At 44.9% G+C, this 23,816-nt stretch overlaps 4 protein-coding genes across 7 annotated transcripts; 2 read left to right on the forward strand and 2 right to left on the reverse strand.

The window, feature by feature from the left end:
- The first annotated feature begins 2,726 nt into the window (after positions 1-2,726).
- On the forward strand, positions 2,727-5,294 carry LOC123399352. Its single transcript, XM_045093801.1, has 4 exons — positions 2,727-2,875; positions 3,520-3,617; positions 3,993-4,207; positions 4,633-5,294. Exons 2-4 carry the CDS (start codon positions 3,525-3,527, stop codon positions 4,913-4,915), a joined length of 591 nt encoding a protein of 196 aa, XP_044949736.1. The 5' UTR covers positions 2,727-2,875; positions 3,520-3,524; the 3' UTR covers positions 4,916-5,294.
- Positions 5,295-5,411: 117 nt separating this feature from the next.
- LOC123398869 (thylakoid membrane protein TERC, chloroplastic) lies at positions 5,412-13,829 on the reverse strand. Its single transcript, XM_045093349.1, has 14 exons — positions 13,442-13,829; positions 13,046-13,161; positions 12,868-12,944; positions 12,378-12,465; positions 12,213-12,293; positions 12,079-12,135; positions 11,134-11,215; positions 10,869-10,918; positions 10,519-10,575; positions 10,353-10,431; positions 9,682-9,740; positions 9,123-9,180; positions 8,908-9,032; positions 5,412-5,915 (listed from the first exon to the last, which is right to left on the reverse strand). Exons 1-13 carry the CDS (start codon positions 13,812-13,814, stop codon positions 8,926-8,928), a joined length of 1,284 nt encoding a protein of 427 aa, XP_044949284.1. The 5' UTR covers positions 13,815-13,829; the 3' UTR covers positions 5,412-5,915; positions 8,908-8,925.
- LOC123399255 lies at positions 7,084-8,198 on the reverse strand. The gene has a single exon (XM_045093706.1). The coding sequence runs from the start codon at positions 8,002-8,004 to the stop codon at positions 7,288-7,290; it is 717 nt and encodes a 238-aa protein (XP_044949641.1). The 5' UTR covers positions 8,005-8,198; the 3' UTR covers positions 7,084-7,287.
- Positions 13,830-13,905: 76 nt separating the features above from the next.
- Positions 13,906-17,341, forward strand: LOC123398959 (transcription factor IIIA-like). 4 transcript variants are annotated; one of them, XM_045093550.1, is made up of 7 exons: positions 13,906-14,077; positions 14,184-14,361; positions 14,465-14,623; positions 15,898-16,177; positions 16,287-16,522; positions 16,623-16,766; positions 16,881-17,341. In XM_045093550.1, exons 2-7 carry the CDS (start codon positions 14,200-14,202, stop codon positions 17,043-17,045), a joined length of 1,146 nt encoding a protein of 381 aa, XP_044949485.1. In that variant the 5' UTR covers positions 13,906-14,077; positions 14,184-14,199; the 3' UTR covers positions 17,046-17,341. The 4 variants fall into 4 exon arrangements, with proteins under 4 accessions (XP_044949485.1, XP_044949552.1, XP_044949422.1 ...); XM_045093617.1 differs by having other exon boundaries at positions 13,927-14,077; positions 14,195-14,361; XM_045093487.1 differs by having other exon boundaries at positions 13,928-14,077; positions 14,195-14,361; positions 16,326-16,522.
- The last annotated feature ends 6,475 nt before the right edge of the window (positions 17,342-23,816 follow it).

Here is a 23,816-nt window from a genome sequence, read left to right on the forward strand (position 1 = left end):
CGATGAGATTACTCACAAATGGTGAAGACCATCATGGAATTGGCGATGAAGGAAGGTTGGTGATGACGATGGCGACGATCTCCCCTCTCCGGAGCCCAGAACGGACTCCAGATCTGCCCTCTAGAGGAAGAACAGGAGGTGGCGGCGCCTCCGTATCGTAAAACGCGATGAACTCTTCTCCTTGATTTTTTTCGGATGAAAGGGACTAAATAGAGCTGAGATTGGAGGCGGTGGAGCTTTGTGGGCTCTGAGCTCCACCCCTCCGGTTGATTCTTGCGCCAGTATTTTTTATATATTCCACAAAAAATCCCCATAAATTTCCAGGTCATTCCGAGAACTTTTATTTCTGCGCAAAAACTACACCATGGCAATTCTGCTGAAAACAGCGTTAGTCCGGGTTAGTTCCATTCAAATCATGCAAATTAGAGTCCAAAACAAGGGCAAAAGAGTTTGGAAAAGTAGATACGACGGAGACATATCAGGCGTCGCGGTCTGGCTCCAGCGGTGGGCGTCGCGTACTGGATCCGGCCCGGGCTCCTGCTGGGAGGTGTGGTTGGGGGAGGGGTGGTGCAGGTTGCGGAGCTGGGGGAAGGGAGGGAGGAGGTGCAGCGGTGGGGGAAGGAGGTGAGGAAGGGAGGGAGGTGTGCGGTGGTGGCCGAAGGTGGTCGGGGGAGGGGTGGCACTAGCGGTTGCGGGGTGGGGAAGGGAGGGAGGAGGTGCGTCGGTGGTGAAGGAGGTGGGTAAGGGAGGGAGGTGTGTGGTGGAGGGTGGGCACGGTGGTGGCCGTAGGTGGTCAAGGGAGGGGTGTGGCGCCGGCGATTGCGAGGGTGGAAGAAGGTGGGGGAGAGAGAGGGGGAGGGGGGGAGAGAGGGGAGTGGGGGAATGACCGTTAGATAGGCATCCTCTTTGTTGTCTGCGAGCAGATGACGAAGAGTATAAACACAGACGACAAAGAAATAGCGGACAACATCCGCACTGTCCATTTGACCTAGCCAACTCCACGGTTCAGTGGGGCCGAGCTGGGCTCTTGTCCGTCCGCTAGCAGACGACAAAGAATGTAATGATGGCAAATAGTATCTTTGCCATGAGTTCATTCTTTGTCGTCTGTTTTGTGAAAGTTGACGGCAAAGAACTTCTTTGTCGTTAGCTCGCACACGACAAAGAATGAACTGATGGCAAATTCTCTGATTCCAGTAGTGAGGGGAGGGGGTGATCGAACTTACAAACACCATCGGAGGAGCTGCGATGGAGGTGCGGCACAAAGAAGAAGAGGAGGAGTGGATCCGTCGCCGTAGCCAGCCGATCGCCGGAGTAGTTGTATCTCTTAAAGAATTATTTAATTCATGTTTGTCTAAATTTGTTTTAGGTATCCAATACTGTTTATTGTAATAGGTTTGTTTAAAGGTATCAAATACAACATCTAACTTATATTTTAGTGCTTCATGAGAAAGAGAGCTTGTCAATTCGTCAGTTCTTCCCTTTCTTCACTCTTAAAGTGTTTGTGTAAGTTAAGAGTCAAGTCATCTTCATGCATGCGTTGTCTTAAGAAATTCTTTTATTGGATTTGTTGGAAGCCTATGTAAAGCTAACCTCTCTTTAGCAATCTGTTTAATCTGCTTAATACGCAGATCCCTAGAGCTGGCTAGTTCTAACAGCTCTTTATATTCTAGAGAAGATTGAGATATCTCTCGTATATCATCCCTCTTTCTCAATCTTGCATCATCAGGGTTGACGGCCTAAAATTGTTGAAACGGCCCCCAAATTTTCGTTTGATCTACGATGTGGCACATATGATATTCTTTTTGTTCTTAAATTGGTTGGTTTTCTCGTTAAGGTGATAGGTAGTGTCAACAAGCTGCTTGCGGTCAATACTATGTGTAATCTTCATATTTCTTGAAGAAGGATCTTCTAGTGTTCCCACCAGATTTTAGGCCCGCCAACCTCAACTCTCGCATTTTTGTTTATTTTCCACGATCCGAATTTCTTGTTCAACTTCTGACTAGATGAGAGAATCCCATCCAAGGTCACCTACTTTCACATTCTCTCTTTTCGTTTTCCTTCTTTCTTTCTCATTTTGAATCTTTCTCTCCATCTTCTTTGATAGTGGGATAAAAGTGTGTTGCGAGGTGGATCCAGGCTGGAGTGAAAGGTCGAGATGGGGGAGGGGGTGATGGCGGGAGTTTTGGCGCGCCGGTCACCCTAGATATATAGGGCGACCACGAATCGACAGGCTGTGACGCAAATCCGTCCCGTCGCTTTCTCAAAGACGTGCCCTCGCTCCCACCATCTCTCTGACTACAGCCGCGGAGCGCGACGTTCCCTTACCCTGCATCCTTCCAGCCTGGCTCGCTAAAAACTATCGATTCGGTCGTTTATAGTGAATTTAGCTGAACACTACTTTAAGGTTTGTACGGATCAAGAATTATATGGGGGCCAGGCAATAAAATAGACCATTTTCTTTTCTCATGGGGCTGATTGAGGCTAATGCAGGTAAACAAACTCGTCCACAGAGACTCTGAACGAAACGAGATCCAGTTAGTACAGTAGGAGTATTATATTTTCGGTCGAGATTCAGTTAAGAAAGATTCGGTCTTTGTGTAATCTGTAACGAAGACAAAGATTCTCGGTTCTGTTTTCCCCGCGCTCCCCGCGGCCCCGCAAAAGCCCAACCGCGTGCCGTCCGAAGCGGCCCCGCCGGGCCCACCCGCAGCCTGACACCGCCCACTCCTATATCCCTCCGTGACCTGTGGGGCGGAGTTGACCACAGACCTTCCTTCCTTCCTCCATCGTCCCACAGACTGGGGAGAAGAGAGATTCGCGCGCGGTGGCGCTAGGGTTCCCGGCCGGCCACCTCCTTCCGACGTCTCCGCCCGCGGTAATCCGGCCCGATCTCGATCCTCTCTCAAGCCTCTTCGCGTTGGTTGCCCGGTGGGGATGGGGACGGGAGTGGGACGCGGACCGATCCATCCGTCCGTCCATCGGCTCTCCCTCCTCCGGTGTGGGGAGGGGAGGGGATGGGACGGTGGTTTCGCCGATCAGCTTCGCTTCTCGGTCCGGCAGCGGGGAGCGGGGGGCGGGATCGATGCGCCGGCGCGGGCGCGACGGGCCTCGGTAGATTGTCGGCAGACTAGCACCGTACCATTTTCTTTTGTCCCCCAATGTGATTTCGGGATGCGCAGATTCCCCTCGACAACTCATCATACCCATCCTTATTTAGAATCTGAAAATGCAGGCATTTACTGCTAGTTTATTTATCCGGCGCTAGTTTATTTATTTGGCAGTTGTGGCACCGGGCGGAGGATGCCGGTTGTGGATACAAGATGTTGTTACTAGCCTAGTTGCGGAGGATGCCGGTTGTGGATACAAGATGTTGTTACTAGCCTAGTTGCAATTTTTATTTTTATTTTTTCTAGTTGCATTTGCTGCTGTTGCCATGCCCGTTGCGATGACACATTCCTTCATGTTGCGTTGCTACTGATTTCGCCTCTCACCCGATGGTATATGTGCATTGCTATGCAGGAGCGATGGGTCTGACTTCGGCGCAGCGGATCGCCCTCACCGTCTCCTTGTTTGGCCTCCTCGCGTTTCTGCTCGGCGTCGTCGCGGAAAACAAAAAGGTCTGCCTTGTTCATCTGTTGCTATATGATGAATCATGCATGCGCTTTCTTGTGGAGAGCGCTCAACTAAGTACATGTTCCGGGATATGTTTTTCAGTAAAAAAGAAAATACTAGCACACGTCAGTTTAGGAACCGCCTCCTTTGCGATAATGTTGCTGGGAGATGCGGATTTCAGGTCCCATGACAGGACCATAATCAAATTTATTTACTTCACTCGAGAACGGTCCAACTGTGTATAGGGGAGCATAATAATAATAATCAAATTAATTATGGAAACCTAGAACTGCATATTTCCTCTTAGCTGTCCATAACTTGTTATGGATCTCTTCTGTATGGTTTAACTTTGTGTGGATTTCGTTTTGCTGTTCATGCAGCCTCCTTATGGAACTCCTATCAAGGGAAAGGATGTTGTCATATGCAAGTTCCCGAGTGACCCAACGGTTGCAATGGGAAGCCTGTCCATTGTAGCACTTGTATTAGCTGCGATCATTGGGCACGTGGCCATCTTTTACCCGTACAAGGGCAAGTCGGTTCCTCGTGGAGCGTTATTTCAGAGCACCAGCTTGTCCGTCTTCTTTGTTATTGCTGAGTAAGTTCCCTTTGGCTCTGTGGCCAAGAATTTCATATGTACTAAATGTTGGTTCACCTGTTGAGCTCTGCCATTTGATGAACTTTAGCTATGCAGGGTCAGTCGTTTGATGGACCCTGGTTGCTTTTGTTGGTGTACACTTCATAGATAAATGCTGAACAGTGCCAACATTATATTTCTTCAGTCAAATGGATTATCCTCTAGGGGATTCATTGAGGCTTAATGTTCAAGTGTTTAATTCTGCCATTGATGGTTCAGGCTTGATGTTCAAGTGTTTAATTCTGCAAGCTGTTATATTTCCCCTGTATAACTAATTGAATCATTACATCATGCAAACTGCTGTTTCCTGCACTTAATACCTATTTACTTTTATGGTAATCAAGTTTCACATTGTTCATTCTACTGACTTGTTCTTATGAAATCAGGCTGGTGTCAGCTCTGGCTTTTGCAATGCTGCTCTGGGCAACGATCACGGAGGGCCACCATCGCACCAGTAACGTTCACCATGACATGGATACCCTGTGCCCCACTGCAAAGACCGGCCTCTTCGGAGGCGCCGCTTTCCTGGCCCTTGATGCTGCTCTGTTCTGGCTTGTTTGCCAGATGCTGGCCCTCAATGCAAGGGCTGACTATCTGGATGAGGATGAGGATGACAAGGGCGAATATGGCCAGGTTTATGCTGCTGATGCCGATGGCACAAAGGTGTGAGTCAGTTACCTGCCAGAAAGTTAGCACCGTTTAGTTATATATATATTCCCTCCGATCACAAATATTAGATGTTTTGGATATTTTAATATGAACTACATACGGACTGAAATGAGTGAACAAACACACTAAAATGCGTCTATATACATTCAAATCAGAAAGCTGGAACATCTTATAATAGTGAACGGAGGGAGTATATTTTAGATACATCATGTCTTTGAGAAGGTCTGTGTTTAGTTCTCCAAAAATTGTAGATATGTCGTGTCATTCGCATAGTCGTTCATAAGGTCATTTGGTCATTCCAGTTTCAGACTTGAGATTGAACAATAAACATATTCTGGTTTGGTTCTTCCCTTGGTGAAATTATCATGTTATCTGTGAATGTTTAATGGCTTGATTTTTTGTTCTGTTGTGCTATTATGCTATTGTAATTCTGGAGGATGTGTGATCTGAATCTATGTGTGTGGTTTGTAAGCAACAAAATATGTTAGATTGTACATAATGAAATGGCTGCGCATTGCGGAAATGCAGTAACAAATTACATTTGACATCATGTTTCTACAAGTGAGGTTTGGTCGGCAGGAGAATCAAAGAATCAATTGCTACTTACATTACGGCTGCACCAGGCATAGTATTGCTAAGTTACATGCATGACGTACGTACCATCATGTCTAGGACAAGCTAAATCTTATGAACAGCTAACATCCATGACAAAAACTGCCTCACAATAGGTGGTCGCCGACTTAGCATCACCTGTCACCATAACCTTCTGCTTCAGAAGGAACCTATAGCATTTGGATTTTGTAACTTATCAATTCAGGCATCAGGCATCTATGTCATGCCTTGAGCATCAATCTTGGTCACAATCAGCTTGATTGTTATCAAATTCACCGACAAATGCAGACAGTTACTTGCGCTGTTGCATTATGCAAACTTTGAACAAATGGTGCATGTTGCTTCTTTCTATACTCAGTCATGGCTGGCGGATAGTGAGTGAACCATGCTGCATCGAGAGAAAGGAAACGGCTTATATGTATGTGTTCAGTGCCATGACATGCAACAAGGATTCCACATGGAAGAAACCAAGATATACTAACATGTCCCCTACGCATAGGCATAATTGCTTTGTTGAATATGTAATGTCTAACAACACAAGTATCGTATGATCCAACACGACTTTTCCAACAACTCGTGACATGACCGTCCCATCATTTTAAAAAAATGAATCACTAGATTTTGATGGAACGACAACTAGAATGAGTCTGATCTGAACATATTCGAAAAGCAAAGACTGAAAAGCAAACCAGAAGGATATGTTATACTGTGCATACTACATGGTGTGGTTCTTGCCTACAGCACCCAGAAGGTTGCTTAAAAAGCTAAAATAAGCTCCAGGATTTTTAATAATAATCACTTCAACTAAAATATTGATGGGTATAGACAAACCCAAGGCTGCTCATATATTGTACACTATAGGATTCTTGGCAAAATGATCAGGTCACTAGCTCCAAAATCATACCAGGTGTAGTAGAATGGTAGTACATGGATGACTCAAAGTAGTTAAGTACGTATCAGCCTAATTTATGCCAAGCATGCACAAAGCCCTAACAATCATTATGAAGCCAAATCCATTTGAGGCGCTTCTTGTTCTTTTAACAGTTAACACTTGCAGATTCTTTCTAGTTAAATTTGATCTAACAGGAAAACAAGGGTATTTGAACTACGAACCAGGATCAGTTAAACCTACATGTAGGGGCCTCTTTGATTCGCAGGATTTCCAAAACATAGGAATAGACTGGCATGCCACCATGATACTACAGGATTGTAATGATGTTTGATTGTGCATAGGAAAAGCGTAGGATTCTTTCAAAGAGGTTGGAGTCGATGGAAAATTTCCTAAGAAATATAGTGCAACTGAATCCTAGGAAAAACTTCTATGGTTTACAATCCTATGAATCAAACAACTCACGTAGGAAAAATTGTGAAGGATTAAAATCCTCCAAGATTCCTTAGAACAGAAGCCCGTACATGTTTTATCAAGCTAGATTCTTCAATGTAGTCACATAAACTGTTATGGTTGCTAGGGTTTGAGCGGGAGAGAGAGAGCTGCGAGGGCGCGAGAGAGCTGGCCGTGGGGGTCCTTTCCCACAGACGGGCAAGAGGGAAAAGGGTTTTCCTTCTTAATTCTTGCCTCATTAAATTGATACATCTCCTCTCCATATATAGAGAGGTTTACTTGACTCCCAGTAAGGCTTACTTGACCCCTAAGCAAACCCTAAGACTAACGGGCCCATGCCCATCACGTACTCTAACACTACACCCCACCTGGACATGCAGCTCGAGGCAACCTAACGACGATTCGACCCAACACAACCCTAACGCCTGAAAAACAAGCCTTTTACATCTCGGCCTATTGTATTGACCTGAAATAAGCTAACCCGAATGAGACTCCGACTCTTTATTTTTGACTCTGAACGATAAGGTGAGAATCCTCCGCATGCCAAACTTGTGCGTTTGCAGCCCCCTGGATCCCAAGGACACCATCGGGACCAAGGGAGCCCTCGCGGCGGCCGGCGGCGGAATGCAGTGGTGCTACGCGGTGCGCTCCTGTCGGTGACACCATGTCTTCTCCCCGCCGGCTGACTGCCGATGTCGCAGACTTGGAGGTCGTCGCCCGTGGGAAAAACAGCATGCCCGCCGCCCGTGGGGGAAACCGCATGCCCAAGATCCCCCACGCAACGGACGAGATCGAGGTCCGTTGCACCGCGAAGCGCAACTTGGAGGAGCTGCAGCAGCAAATCAAGCATCTCCCGCACATGCCGACGTGCTAGGAGGCCGCGCGCAGCAGCCTGCAGCATCACCGCCGCCGACACGTGGTGGGTAGCGATCCAAGCCGGAAGCGGTGCCGGCGACGGCTGGAACTTGATATGTTGGATGGGATTGTCCTGGGACGGCGGTGGCGCTGCTGGGAACGAGGTCGTCATAGTCCTGTCGTAGGGCATCCCATGCTGGAATGTGATGACCGGCGCCGTGGTCGCAGCCGAGGGCGGCGGCGGCGGCCGTGCGGGGGTCGACACCGGTGCTGTGACCATGGAGGACCCCCCGTGGAATGGCGCACCGTCGGGACCGGCGAAGCGGGAGGGCCCGCCGTACTATTGGGGTGGCGCCGGTGGCGACTGGATGTGCGGCGACGCCCAGGCCGACGTATAGATTGGCCCGGAGACGGGGAGCGGCAGCGGCGGCTGCAGCAGCAGCCTGGCGTCGAGTGGCGGCGACGACAGCAGCAGCGTGGTTTGCCGCGGCCCGGCGATCGCGGCGGAGGCCGCCTGGTGCGGCGGCTGCCACGACAGCCGCGTCGGCCCGTAGGCGGCGACTGATGGCGCGGTCGGCGGCGGTCCGTAGGGACCGGCCAGGAAGAGGCAGATCCCTTGGACGGCGGTGGTGAGATCGCAGATTGCTCCGGCGATCTCCTCCGGCGTGAGGGCGACAGGAAGCGGTGGCGACGGGGTGAACATGATCGAGCCTGAGAAATCTGATACCAGATGTTATGGTTGCTAGGGTTTGAGCAAGAGAGAGAGAGAGCTGCGAGGGCGCGAGAGAGCCGGCCGTGGGGTTCCTTTCCCATGGCCGGGCAAGAGGGAAAAGGGTTTTCCTTCTTAATTCTTGCCTCATTAGATTGATACATCTCCTCTCCATATATAGAAAGGTTTACTTGACTCCCAAGTAAGACTTACTTGACCCCTAAGCAAACCCTAAGACTAACGGGCCCAGGCCCATCAGGTACTCTAACATAAACATTCTTTAGTGAGAAATGGGCAAATTTTTCTAGGTTGTGCCAGTACCATGAGTTGATCGCAAGATCTTATGGGTTTCACCACTAGCCTACCCCAACTTGTTTGGGACTAAAGGCTTTGTTGTTGTTGTAAATAACATCCATATGTTGTAGTATGACCATCTGTGAAAGAATACATCAATGTTAAATTCAATGATTTTACCTTCTCCACACCATGTGGCTACTTGTCACGTTTCTCACTTGATGCTTTCCTAAGACTCAATATTACTCCACCGCTAAGACATGTGGTAACAACAGCAAGGGAAGCTTCAGTTGGTATATGATAACCTGCCACAAATCAGCATAATCAGCATGGTCTGTTAATGGTGACAGATCATAGTGTGGAATGCAATGAGTATAACAACCATGATTGCTCACCAAAAAAGTCAAAGATCATCTTTGCCCCTATGAAGCCCAAAACGATACCAACAGCAGGCTGGAGAGCACATTACCAACAGCAATAAGTGACACGAAATACATAATAGACAAATATGTAGGGATGCACGTGGGGCGGGCCAGTGGGCAATACCATAGTATAAATGAAGTGTTAATTTTAAGCAAGTGACGAGCAAATTTTAAACTAATTGATGAGTTTCACGGGACGAAGCGAGTTGCCGCTTGCACCCCTACCCTTGACCATCATGAACCAATACATGCACATGGGGGTTAAAGAAAATGGCAGCAAGAAGGCAATCACCAGCCAGTTATCACTACCTGGACAGGTCTCAATGGAAAATTTGAAATTTTTGAATGGTTGGTTTGTTAGAAGTGAAGTGTAGAAACTATAAATGGTAAAAATGCATAACTACTGGAAATTCTTTATGTATTTAACAATAAGTAGATATTTCAACAAACTTTAAAAGAGGAAGTGATATTATGTATTCAATAATAATCACTAAATATTTCAAGAAACTTTAAAAGAGCAAAGAAAATTTACCTGCAGATACTCCAACTCGGACATGCTCTCAGAAATGAGTACGTAGAGTGACCTCAGGCCTACAGGATAATTCCGTCATGTTATAACGTTAACACTTCACAGTATATTCGGAATGCACATATTTGCGCTAAGTCTAAATATTCTACATCAACACCTAAGGTATCCAAGGTGCTTTTTCATGCATCACTTTTTAGTTATTTTTCATTGTATAATACATGTGATTACCAATTGCTCAACGGCATAAAAATGATGAAATTAGTTGGCCATACGTATCAGTTTCTTGTAATTAGAGAAGACAAACATGAACATCAAAGACTGCTACGAAGCTAGGGTTGGCATTACTAATAGGCAATAGCCCCAACATGTGGCTGAATTAACAGAAGCAGATTTCAGCGATTTAAAAAATACACATTGAGCTATTAACTTCACATTATATAAACTTACGAAAACTCAATGGAACAGATAACTTCAAAACCATGTACAGAAAGCAAGAATGAAAGAACAAAGTCTTATGAGGAAGACACGTTTTGAAAACATACACAGATCAAAAGTCGGCAGTGTAATCCATCACTAATGATGGAGAGTTTAAGGTTAAAAATGTTCCATTTGTCTATGAATAGAAAAAAAAACGTAGCACACAGTTTGTTCGTAGGGACAGAAAGAAGTTCTACCAGAAATAGCAAAAATATTTGATGACAATATTATAAGTGGGTCTCTTGTCACACCAAAGATTGCTGGTATTGAGTCGACCTACAAACTGAAGATGTTAATCCCCATGCTCGTGGCACTAAAATGGAAAGGGAAACATCACGCGGGAAATATTGAGAACGAACTTACAGCAAAAGCAATATCACTTAGCTCGATCACTGCCAGAGTCAAGAGTAATGGGGTGGCCTGCAGACATCAAACAAAGAATGGCATATTCAGGAACAAATAGCTTTACGAAGTTGAAATATGTCTTTGAGATGGTTCACTCAAACACGCAATGTTGCTGCTGGCGTTTGCTTTCCGTGCATGCAGAATTAGTAAACCAGTCAAACATTTAGTGGAATTGATAAAATTTCCATGTTACTGGAACAGGGCATAGACATATCACATTCCGTAACTAGTTAGTAATCATATCGAGTAACAAGCTTATGCAATAGCTGTTGTGATAATTGCCCATGCTTAAATCAGACACCACTTACTTTCCATATACCATCTTGATTTGTCAAAAACCGATCACCGTCATAGAAATCTGATAAAAGAAACAAAAGAGTGAGTTCATCACCCATGCAAAGAGTGACTACTAATTACTGTAAATAAGGAGTTAATTCTCAAAAGAAATATTTCAAAATTCCAGTGAGGATCTGGTCATCGTGGCTATTATCTGGAACTGAAAGTGGAAGAGGCTGATAACCTAAATAACAAAAAGATAAGAAAAACTGAAAATCATTTAATGAAGTTATTTACCAGTGACAGGAATGAATTTTTGGCATGTTTTCACAATGAAGTTATCAGTCAGATCAGATTCTTCGTCGTCTCCAGCAAATAGCTGTCATATGAGTATGGCCGTTAGCATCCACATGTATTGGTTATATTAACATACCTGGAGTTACTAAAAAAATCATACTACTTATTGAAGTGCCACTCCAATTAAGCAACCAAAAATTGAATTGGGTCCGTGACAACTTACGGACTCATGTAAGAACTAGGTCCAATTGTTATAATATACTGGAACAAGACCCAATATACGAAAAGAGGGGGGGGGGGGATCCATTGGACCACTAGCTGCTAAACGATGGAAGGGTTCTGTTGAATAAGTTTGTGGTAAGATAGTACATGCAACTAAATTGCTTGAACAAATTTTTAAAAGACAGGGATCAGACTGTGCATTTGCCAAAGGAAAAAAATCATCCTGGTGCAAAAGGTAAAAGAGCGAGCTAAAGCTGCCACCCCCTAAGGCTAATCAGCTGATCTAGGAAAGCAAAGTTTTAAATGAACGCAAACTTATTACATATTACATGGGGGATATCTGCACCCCAGCCCAGCTCATATTTCAGCCAAAATAACCAGCATCAAACAGTTCTTTAGACCATCCGCATCCAACCGTGCATCCACAAATTAAAAAAGATTAGTCACCCTCCATTGCAGTTCTTGCTAGCACTTAAAAAAGACTAGCACCCACAGAAGGATTTACTTCCTTTTATTCCCAGTGAAGTTTATGCTTTCTGTTCCGTTATCTTATGAGAGTGGAACCCAATTCTTTTCTGGAATCGTACGGGAAAAGAAGTGCTAGCAAGAACTTCTCATAAAGGAAGTTGCCAATGAATAACAGCCAAAGTAATTATATATGCAAAAGAAAAAGGAAATATGAAAAGCATGATCCCCTTTTTTTACGCGGGAGAACAGCTTTACCTTGTAGGAAGAGAATAGCAGGATCGCAGCAAAAAATAAGTTCACCGCTTCAAAACTCTACAGAACGTGAGGAACTTATAAGCATTATTACAAACGGATAAAAATAATAATGGTAACATGGGAGAACAACCAACCTGAATGGTAGCTACTCCTAGGATGATCAACACTGCACGAAAGATCACTGCTCCGGCAATACCATAAGAAAGCACCCGATTCTTGTTTCCAATGTCAGAAAAGAGTGAGCAGAAAATCACAAAGTATATTAGGACTTTGCCTATCACATTAGCCATTAACTGTACCTGGTACTCCAGTGGCACTTTAAAATACTTGAAGACCAGAATAAAAACAAAGAGATTGTCCACCGACAAACTCTGTTCCAACAAATAGCTGTAACATAACAGAACCTGATCACATTGTTATACCTTGAATATAGAAGAAATTAAGAAGGAGAGCTTTTCTAAGAAATCATGTAAAGATATGCAAAGTTGTAACGAAGTAAAGTAGCAAACTAACTTGCACAACCCGAAGATTGAGCTTACACAGTGCACTGATTGTTACTTTTATTAGCCCCCATCCTATTTGTTAGAACATTTTCCTACACGGTTATGTCTGGAACATAGCCATACATTCATTCAAGCATCTAGTGAAGCTAGGATGCAATGATGCATTCGATTCTCAAATGAGCTCTTATATGGTCTTGAAAATTCTAATGCAGAGAAGAACCACACCTCCAAAAGTTGGGTAAAACAGCGTCAATGTTAAAGATTAGTGGAGATGCATAGCACACACCCTGCAAAATATTCCGATGCCTTCTCAACCCCATCCTTCAAGGCGATGCTAACGCCGAATAATACCGCAGCGATGACCTGCAACAAGAGAAATTTCCGAGCTCGCCTCTCAGCACAAACAGTGAATTATTGTTATACCACCAAAACTAATTTCACCACATCCACATGCAAAGACTCACCACCAGTGCAACTCTTCTGATGGCCGAGTCTTTCGGGGCCACGTTGGCTTCCAGCGCAGGCTTCACGCTTCCATCATCGACGGTTGCACGCGGGGTGGAACTCTTCTTCTCCACCTCTGCAACATACGTCCACAAGAGGAAGCTCATAGTTAAGCTCACAATAAAATATGAGCAGTGGTTCAGTGGATAGCGCTGGTCAATGTACAATCAAAATTGACCTGGAATTCATGTTCAGAAATCACGAAAAATGCTAATCTAACAACAATATCCTTGGGCTATATCGGTTCTCAACCAACTGTGAATCAAGCTCATGGGGCTTCGAAGATTCCAACCAAGCTGATAAGAGCGGAGGACGGTTGGAGCTACCAGGGTGGAGGGTGGGGGCGGGCGGCTTACCGGAGCCGACAGAGAGGCCGCCGTCCTCCTGGTCGGCCTCGGTGGCGCGCCTTCCCCGCTTCCTCCTCCCCTTCCTCCCGCCGTCGCCGGGGCTCCGACGCGACGCGGCGACCACCGTGAGGAGCCGCCCCGGCGCTGGGCGAAGATGAACCGCGTGCAGCCACGGGGCGGAGAGGCGCGGAGGGACGAGCCGCGCGGGGGCTGCCGCGGCGACCATGGCGGCCATCGCCGGCGACGACGAGGTCGGGGAGAGGCCGGGGGAGCGTGCAGCGGCAGTCCAGCGTACGGTCTCGCGCCTCAGCCACAGCGGGTGGGAGAGCGAGCCGAGGAAACGGCAGCACACGTGCGAGCGAGTCGCCGCCCGACGGGCCATTGGCCCACGGAAAGCCCAACCCAGACCCACAGTCCGGAGTGGAGCCCAACGCGAACCCGAAAGTGGGCCCTGTATCGGCCCGGTTAGGCTCTGCTACTAATTCCTGGACGCGTGTCACTGGCTCGGTGGCTCCTCATCCTCCTCTCCATTCGGGTGGTGTGCTCGAGGGTTCCTCTTCCTCCACTGCGCCGCCGCGAGCCTCCCGAGTCCCGACCACTCGCTCGCGATTCTGCGATATCCGGCGGGTTCCTCCACGATCCGAGGTAATTCGCCGGCTACTGGTGCCGCCGGAGCCGCCGGTTTTGTCGATCTCGGTCGATTTCTCGCTGTAATCGTCTCTGCTTCGTGAGTTTCCTGACGCGAATTCAGGGGTTGGTCAGACCAGATGGGTGAAGCAGATCCTGACGGTGGCGGCGTCCTCGGAGCGACAGTGACCTCGGCGGCGGCCGCCCCTGTGAGGGACATCAGGCGGTACAAGTGCGAGTTCTGCGGCGTCGTGCGCTCGAAGAAGCGGCTGATCCGAGACCACGTCCTCGAGCACCATAAGGTGGACGTGGTGCTGTCAGTTCTTGTTAAAGCACCCGCGCTACCGATTTCTGCGGGAGCTGTGAATTGTGCGTGAGCTGAAGTGTTACCGCTGCGTGCTGTAGGACGAAGCGGGTGGCCTGGATGAGTACGACGTAGGTGGTGGTGGTGGCGGTGGCGGTGGCGCGCCGGGCAAGGGGATCGGCCATGATTGCAAGGAGTGCGGCGCGAGGTTCAAGAAGCCGGCGCATCTGAAGCAGCATATGCAGAGCCATTCTCCCGAGGTATCTGATTAGTCCTGAGTTTTAGTTTTGTGTTCAGGGGGTTTCCGTATTGTCGGCGCAAGTGATGCATTCTGTTTGGCTGTTCAGTCGATGCTCGAGAGCAAAATAAGCGCTTAGAGGTGGTGTTTGGAACCCAGTTCTTAACGGCGATGGACTCTGTAGATGATTAAGAGTTGCTGCTTGATTGTTTCTAAGTGTGCTTGTTGTATGGTATTCCGATTTGCTGAAGTGTGCTGACTTTTCGCAGGCTATTTAATTGTGTGAAGCATTGGATCCCAAAGAACTCCAAAATGCGAGAGGGCCCTGAATGGACTAGTACCAGGATGGGGAGACCCTCCTGGGAAGCTCCTTCAGGGATGCCTCTTTCACGCCCTTCTTCAGGTTATTCCTTCTTTTGTCAAATTACTTTGCTGTTAATTCTTGTTCGTTACATGTGATGCACTCTTAGTATTTTGAAGCTATTGCATGCTCATGTCTTAGCATCCCAATATTTGTCAAAAATTGTGCCTTCTTGTTAGTCATGTGCTCGTATGTCATAGTTGGTGCTGCGTCATTTGAGTTATCGTACTCAGTATTCAAGTACAATAGGCACTTAATGACCCTCCATATATGATCCATTAGTTAACCAAGTAGTTGTAGCATGTGCACATGATATGATAACAATACATATTTCATTGAGCATATTTTTATGTGAATGATGTGTTCCCTGAGGGCTAAAACAAATTATCCCTGAAATAATAAAGATCATGTTCTTTGGCACAAGTCAGTTATCTGTTTAGTTCCGCAGTAATATTCCATGCAGGAAAAATTATCAATTCCCATTTGATAGTGAATTGTGTCGACATGTAACTACTGCTATTTGGATCAGTTGTTGTATTATTATGTGGGTGTACCGTGGTTTGATTCTCTGAATTGTGCTGATTTGGCAGACTACATGTTGAGATATGATTGTGTGAAGCATTGGATCCCAAAGAACTCCAAAATGCCAGGAGGCTTTGAATGGACCAGTATCAGGAAGGGGAGACCCTCCTGAGAAGCTCCATCAAGAATGCCTCGTTCACGCGCTTCCTCAGGTTTGCTTGTTCATTTGGAACTGCTTTTATCCTAGCACTTGTTTCTTGTTCCAAGCTCTGTTTATTGGTTGTGATGTGTTTTACTGTACTACTTAGCATGCTGAACCTACTATGTGTATGCATGTACAATGTAGTATGTATGTCAAAGCTACTATGTATGTAGTACTATTCTGATGTGTATCCTTTTCAAAACTGTTGCAGAGACCCTTTGCCTGCCATGTAGATGGTTGCCCTTTCAGCTATAGCAGGAAGGACCATTTGAACCGCCATCTGCTTACTCATGAAGGAAAACTATTCATATGCCCTGTGGAAGGATGTAACCATAAGTTCAGTATCAAGGGTAATATTCAGAGACATGTTCAGGAATTTCACAAGGATGGCCCTCAATTTGGAGGCAAGAAAGAGTTCATCTGCCCAGAGGCTAACTGTGGGAAAGCGTTCAAATATGCTTCCAAGCTACAGAAACACGAGGAATCACATGGTGAGAAACTGATTTTCTATAATATTTCTATAGTTATTTTTCTTGCTGTGATAAGATATGCTTAGCAATCACAATCTTGAAAGTTGATGATCCAAATCTCATGATACAGTCAAGTTGGATTACACTGAAGTTATCTGCTGCGAACCAGGCTGCATGAAGACTTTTACTAATGTGGAATGCCTCAAGGCCCATAACCAATCTTGTCATCAGTATGTTCAGTGTGATACCTGTGAAACTAAACAGCTTAAGAAGAACTTCAAGCGGCATCAGCGAATGCATGAAGGTTCGCTTGTCACTGAGAGGATTAACTGCAGCTTCAAGGATTGCAAGCACTCATTTTCAAAGGTGTGATTTGCAATCTCACATGTTGCCTTTTTATGGATTTGTTTCTCTGCAATAAATTGCAAAACTGCTGTGTTCTTATCTCAATAATTCTGGACTTCAGAAATCCAATTTGCACAAGCATATTAAGGCGGTTCATGAGCAGAGTAGACCTTTCACATGCGGATTCTCTGGGTGTGGCCAGAAGTTTTCATACAAGCATGTAAGGGACAATCATGAGAAATCTAGTGTTCACGTGCTTTTTGAGGTAAATACAAGGCAACCACGACCATCATATCACACAGTTTACCTCCACACGATGCTCTGTTGTAGGAACTTATAATCCGCACGATGTTCACAATTTGCCGTCAAATCTTGGCAGAGCGATTTCGTGGAGGCTGATGAGCAACTCCGACCTCATCCAGGTGGCCGCAAGAGGAAGCCCATTTCAGTTGATACATTGATGCGGAAGAGGGTAGCTGCTCCTGATGCTCCTCCTGCTTACAGTGATGGAACTGAGTATCTGAGATGGCTTTTGTCAGGTTGATTTGTCCTGAACTGGAGGAAAGATGCTATTTATTTTTTATGATCGAGCATTCTTATGTCCTTGAAATGTCTGCATTATTATTTACAATGGTATGTATGTAGGAGTGTGTAGGTATGTATGTATGTATAGCTAAAAGAAATAGATTGGCAATAACAGTATGTACTGTGTGTCATATAGGGTAGCAATTAGCAAGCAAGTCCTTTTTTCTCCCGTTGAACTGTATGAAATATGAATAAATGAAGATGTGGCTTCTGTTTAAGTAATGATAAACACCTATCATGTTTTAGATGTATTAATAGTTTTGCTTCAAAATTGTCTTTGCTTCTTGAGATAATGGTTGTATCTTTTCTCTTTCTGAAAAGATATGCAAGTGCATATGTTTATACTCCCTCCGTTCCTAAATATAAGTCTTTCTAGAGATTCTATTAGAGAATTACATACGTATGTATATAGACATACTTTAGAGTATAAATTCATTTATTCTGCTTCATATGTAGTCACCTAGTGAAATCTCTTAAAAGACTTGTATTTAGGAAAGGAGGGAGTACATACTCCCTTGGTACCTAAATATTTGTAGTTGGATGTGCTAGACTAGTTTTTACCAACTACAAATATTTAGGTACAGAGGGAATATACAATAAGATACAAACATGACATGTTTATCTTTGAAAATTAAGAAGAATAAAAGTTCTGCTGCTCCACGGTATGGTGAAATTTGCAGCACATCTGTGGCAACACTTGTGATGATAACAAAGACCTAATCGCTTCAAGGTGTTGAAAAATGTATCATTCATACCCTGGGCATACTATGATGCCCAGATCAGATCTAGCAACACCTCGTCGGAAAAACATGAAGAAAGATCCTGCACACGGCCAACTGCTCCTTGATGGCAAAACCCTACAATCCACTCACTGATCTCCTCGAAGTTGGCACTAAGAACACATCGCCAGAGCATGATTCATGTGAACGTGCATCTTTTATAGTATTATTGGTTTTTGGTGATTGATGACAAGGCAACTGAAAAGGGGACTAGCGTTTTATCAAGTTTAATTATTTCAAGACATTAGTGCTCATGTTCAAGTGGAAACATCAATGGTGAGCCCTGTTTTTGGTTCTGCAAGTGGTTTTCTTCCTAAATCTGGACCCAAAAAATGTCTTGTATTTTGATACATAGGGAGTAGTTTATAGGCTTTTACTTAATTTGATATTCACATTGAGTGTAGGAAAATCGTACTATCAAGAAGGATACATGCAAAATATGGTAGGTTGAATTCCAAGTAAAGATCCTTAACCAAAACCCCTAGAGTTTTCCACTCCCTTCATTCAAATCATTTGTTTATCCATGGCCATGTACTTTTGAGTTTTTCCATGCGGTATTGAACATCGAGGCATGAGTGAGCCTGCTGAGCGAACCATGTTTCCTTGTGGCATCGAAACTGACGAGAATCTTTCTCCGATACCGCCAAGTTATGTTTTCTTTAAGGCCATTATGTTAGCTCCGACACGATGAAGCATATATTTATCTCTACACTTATGAGTCCTTGGCAGTTTGCTTCAACATCAAAGTCTTAGTATAGGTTCGGCATTCCGGAGCGAAACCCACCCGAACCTTTGGGTCGGGACTTAGTAATTTCTGCCAAGTTTTTTGATCAGAACTACTGTCGAGTCTTCATTTTCTTCGGTATTCCTGTGATGATTCTAACTTCGTGGAAAAGTGACACCTTTTGATTGGCTACCTCCGCATTTTCTTTTCATGGTTCTTCCAAGCACCTAAACTTTTGGGAGGCTTCTTGTACAAAACAATACCTGCAAGGCGGGGCATACTTTTGGGAACAAGTGTTTTCTTTCTAGTCATTCAATTTTTGGACTAGCCCAATAGTTCCAATGTTTTTTCTTCGATGCCTCCGGGCCTATTACTTTTTTCTAAGCCAATCTGATTTATGCTTTCTCTATAATAGATTCCACCCCTTTCGTGTGGAAAGAGACTCAAGCTATTTTTTTATTGAAGATCTTTTTCAAGAGTTCATCCAAGTGGCGTTACTTGTTACTCTTGGAGAGTGTGCGCCTCCTAGGCGGTTCAGGGTCACTCGAGAGCCTACAAGGTTTGTGTAAAAGAATTTAAAGTCTGTGCAAGGTTTGATCACCTTCTTTGTGAAAGATCAAACTTGAGGGAGTCTTCTACGTGCAAGCCATGACAGAATAGGCGAGCATGGACCGTGCTGGATATCGATCCCTTTGTGGTCTTAAGAGTCAGTGATTTGAACCTCCATAAACGAGGAGTAGGATAGCATCAACTCTCCAAATATTACCGAGTCCGCCATGTTTGCATCTTTATATCTCTAGTCCTTACATTCATGCATGTTTAGCTTCCACATGCTTAATTTGTTGTAGAGTTGTTTGTTTGTCTCCCTATGCAACCTTGTTAGTGCATGCTGAAAATTGCCAACCTAATATTTGGAGTAGAAAATATTGTTAGGTATATTCACTTCTCTAGACTATAAACCCTGATCCTATTAGTCACTTGTGGAAAAGTCAACTAGTCAAGGGAGCTATATGCATATTATTAGAAGCATGGTTGCCGCAACCGTCGAAACATAAACTATGAACAAGCCCCAACCCCAAAATCTAACCCCCAAAGGAACATCCCCATCTATCCATCAACCCATATTTGAGACTCCCTAACGGGGCCTGCCATGGTGCCCTGAGGAGATGAGGGGAACCCGCGGGAGGGTTGCCCAAGAAGATTTGGGGGGGGGGGGGGGGGGTCATTACAAGTGTCACAACTCGCAAGTTCAAGCTAAGAAAACATAAATGCCTCTTCTATCTGGGTTATTTCCGTGTGGGACAAGGGAGACAATCCAAACTAGTCGAGGGAGGAATCCAAACTCCTTTGTTCTAGAATCTTCCATATTTTAATTATCCAAACTTTTTTCTTCTAAATGGTTGCCCTTCTTTGTTTTTTACTTTATGCTTTACAATGCTCAATATGCATGCGAATAGCTTTGGATGGTCAACTCCAGCACCCTGTCTGTGGATTGGTCCCTCGGTCCGTGAACAGATACGGTGTCCGATTTGTGGGTCAGCATTGGAGATGCCCTAACCAAGTTCTCCATCCGTAACTGGATGCAGCTTCAATGGTTCACGGCCGAATCAAATCTACCAGCCTAGCTTAAGAATTGAACGACTATATATGCCATCCGGATTGTAGTCTCGAGATGCATCATCGATGCTGCTGCGACGGACCATGTCCAAGTCCCCTGGAAACGGGCGCCTTGGAGGGTGAGAGCCCCGTCCGACACGGACCCTGTGGCCTCACGAGGTGCCGTCAACGAGTCCGCTTGCTTGGACATGCAACCCTGCAATAGATTAACTTATTTTTTCTAGAATCTTCTATACTCCAGTTATCCAAATTTGTTTACTTCTAAATGAATTATCATTCTTTTTTTTTTTACTTTGTGATTTACTCTGCACAACATGCACTAACCTCAAAACACAAACACTTATTTGTTTCACAATCTTCTATGCTTTAGTTATCCAAACTTTTTTCTTCTAAATGATTGACGATTCTTTTTTAAGTTTACAATATTTTGACTGAACAATATGCACGCATCATAGACACTTTTGATTTGTTCTAGAATTTTTCATACTTATCCCCTCCCCCTCTAAATTTTTCCTCTAAAAGAATTGTCATTCACACATTAATCTATAACCTTTTTTTCCGGCCTATGACAACGCGTTCATAAAATTTGTTTTGTCTACGAAGATGCAATAGTTACTCAAAACTGCAATACAAGATACCTAAAGATGAATGTGCTAGAGATATTCACACGAGTTTCATGTAGTCTTGTGCGTACATTGTAGTCTTTGATAAGTACTCCCTCTATAAACTAACTAGTACAAATGCCCGTGCGTTGCACTGGGCAAAAAAAATAAAATCTGCTTGTTGTGCCATTATGCGGCATTAATTTAAATAAATGTGTATAGTAATGTTAAATGTTTTCTTTTAAAATATTAGATACTGCTTTGCATCGGGCAAGAAAAAAATATAATCTGCTTGTTGTGTCATTATGCGGCATTAATTGAAATAAATGTGTATAATAATGTTAAATGTTTTCTTTTAAAATATTAGGTACTCTTACATATAAAAATGGATGAAATTGTCACGCCCAAGATGCGACCCTATCCTCAATTTGGCACGAAGGCCTCGTCAGGGATAGAAGCGCATCTCGTCGTGTCGCAAGAATGGATATCGTTACAAGTACATGTACTGAAAAGAAGAGATATATAAAGAGTTGGCTTACACTCGCCACAGGCTACATCAGAGTCACATCAGTACCTTACATAATCATCAAGAGTAAGAGCAGGGTCCGACTACGGACGAAAACAAACGACAAAAGAAGAACGACGTCCATCCTTGCTATCCCAGGCTGCCGGCCTGGAACCCATCCTAGATCGATGAAGAAGAAGAAGAAGAAGAAGCAACTCCAAATGAACAATCAACGCGCTCGCATCAAGTAACCTTTACCTGTACCTGCAACTGGTGTTGTAGTAATCTGTGAGCCACAGGGGACTCAGCAATCTCATTTCCAAAGGTATCAAGACTAGCAAAGCTTAATGGGTGAGGTATGGTTAAGTGGTGAGGTTGCAGCAGCGGCTAAGCATATATTCGGTGGCTAACTTACGAGTACAAGAAGTAAGAGGGGGAAGATCTACGCATAGCGGACGTGAACTACTGATGATCAAATGAATGATCCTGAACACCTACCTACGACAGACATAACCCCACCGTGTCCTCGATCGGAGAAGGAACTCACGAAAGAGACAGTCACGGTTACGCACACAGTTGGCATGTTTTAATTAAGTTAACTTCAAGTTATCTAGAACCAGTGTTAAACAAAGCTTCCACGTTGCCACATAACCGCGGACACGGCTTTCCGAAAGATTTAACCCTGCAGGGGTGCTCCAACTAGTCCATCACAAATTACCACAAGCCGCATAGAAATCCTCAATCACGAAGCTCGCGATCTCGTCGGATTCCCTAGTGGAAAACCTCAACTCTGAGATTACCCAAAGCATCACCGGAATCCCGATGCACAAGATATCTCGTCAAAGGTAAAACTAATCCAGCAAGGCCGCCCGACGTGTCGACGATCCCGATAGGAGTCGCGTACCTCGTTCTCAGGACACGACGGATGAGCGATGGTTACCACGCCAAACGCCGAGTTGCCCCGGGTAGCGTTAATAAGCTGCTCTGTTTTGGACCAACACTCATGAGGAGCACTGGCCCGGGGGTTGTTTAAATTATCCTCGGGGTCCGGAAAGTCCCTATGCAATTTTATTAGGTGATTAGGCAAATGTAGTACCAAAGTTGGGCCTTGCCAGACCAGCTTTAATCTGAAACGAATTATCAAGGGGGTCCCCATAACGACCCCGATCGTGTTAGGAGCGCTCAATTATGGAACATAACACCGGTAGCCGGTAACTAAAGGGGGCAAAGGTGGAACAAAACACCAGGCTAGAAAGACCGAGCCTTCCACCTTTTGCCAAGTATATAGGTCCATTAAATTAATAGCATTTAATATGGTGATATAACAAGGAACCCATGTTTAACATGGAAGCAACTGCACCTGCAACTAGCAACGCTATCAACAGGGTTAAGCAAGCAGTAACATAGCCAATCAGTGGTTTGCTAGGTTGAACAGGTTGTGGGTTAACATGGCATTGTTGAGAGGCTGATATTTAACATGTGGTAGGCAACGAGACATAAACGATAGAAGCGATAGAACTAGCATGGCGATGATAGTAATGGTATCTGGGGAAATGATCATCTTGCCTGAGGTCCCGCTTGGAAGAAGAATGCCTCCGTGAAGCAGACGAACCGACGTAGTCGAACGGGTCCTCACATCCGACACGCTTGCGAGACTCTATCGATACGGAGGAAACGGAAACAAGCATCAACACACGATATTCACCACACGATGCACAACACATAAGATGCATGAGCTACTGAATACATGCAAGTCACGGCATGACAAAACCCACAATCACACCTACACATTAAGTGAAGTTCAATATGCACGAGTTGCATATTGACGAAACTCCACGGTAATTATTTAGTTCGCTCCCGGTTATCTACACGGCAATATTAATGTTTTCAAACATGCAAGAGGTGAAGCGGAAATTAAACTACCTATCTAGGCATTTTAAATGAGGTCGGAAATGACATATAGCACCTCCGAAATGACCCCACGTGTTAATTTACAATTCTGTCCAGAACTGACCTAATGCATTTAATTGGTTGTTAAACAGCAAAACAAATAGGTTCACGTGATTCTACGCGTCAAGGCAAGCAACCTACACGTAAAGAACATCTCCAACGGAGCTACGGATCAAAAGTTACAAGCACCGCAAGATATGATGGCATGAATGCAAAATGTGTGCAACGGCGGCTACGAGCACTTCAACACATTCAAACAGCAAGAGAAAATGAAGCTACACGAGATTCTAAGCAAGTTTTGTGTAGGACACGATCAAATCGGAGCTACGGTTCGAAAACTACGAGCAAAACAAGAAAACGCTACAATCTGCCAAAATCAGCCACATAGCATCTTCTACGCCTCACAACTTCGGCTACACAACTCCGATGAGCTCAAGCAAGGCATGGCATGAAAGAGGGCAAGACGCACTACTACAAACAACTAACAACTACTAGCATGGCAGCAAGGAGCACTAGGAAAAGAAGACACAAAATGGCATCTCACGCACTATTT

The sequence above is a fragment of the Hordeum vulgare genome, chromosome 1H (genome assembly GCF_904849725.1).
Source record: "Hordeum vulgare subsp. vulgare chromosome 1H, MorexV3_pseudomolecules_assembly, whole genome shotgun sequence".
Classification (NCBI taxonomy): domain Eukaryota; kingdom Viridiplantae; phylum Streptophyta; class Magnoliopsida; order Poales; family Poaceae; genus Hordeum; species Hordeum vulgare.

Coding starts and splice junctions, on each gene's coding strand:
- LOC123398869 (XM_045093349.1), bottom strand. CDS start 13,814: ATGGCCCGTCGGGCGGCGACTCGCTCGCACGTGTGCTGCCGTTTCCTC. Junction 12,294..12,377: donor AAGTGCCACTGGAGTACCAG/GTACAGTTAATG, acceptor ATTGGAAACAAG/AATCGGGTGCTTTCTTATGG. Junction 11,216..12,078: donor TGCTATTCTCTTCCTACAAG/GTAAAGCTGTTC, acceptor CTCATATGACAG/CTATTTGCTGGAGACGACGA.
- LOC123399255 (XM_045093706.1), bottom strand. CDS start 8,004: ATGGTCACAGCACCGGTGTCGACCCCCGCACGGCCGCCGCCGCCGCCC.
- LOC123398959 (XM_045093550.1), top strand. CDS start 14,200: ATGGGTGAAGCAGATCCTGACGGTGGCGGCGTCCTCGGAGCGACAGTG. Junction 14,362..14,464: donor ACGTCCTCGAGCACCATAAG/GTGGACGTGGTG, acceptor TGCGTGCTGTAG/GACGAAGCGGGTGGCCTGGA. Junction 16,767..16,880: donor GTGTTCACGTGCTTTTTGAG/GTAAATACAAGG, acceptor AAATCTTGGCAG/AGCGATTTCGTGGAGGCTGA.
- LOC123399352 (XM_045093801.1), top strand. CDS start 3,525: ATGGGTCTGACTTCGGCGCAGCGGATCGCCCTCACCGTCTCCTTGTTT. Junction 3,618..3,992: donor TCGTCGCGGAAAACAAAAAG/GTCTGCCTTGTT, acceptor CTGTTCATGCAG/CCTCCTTATGGAACTCCTAT. Junction 4,208..4,632: donor GTCTTCTTTGTTATTGCTGA/GTAAGTTCCCTT, acceptor TTATGAAATCAG/GCTGGTGTCAGCTCTGGCTT.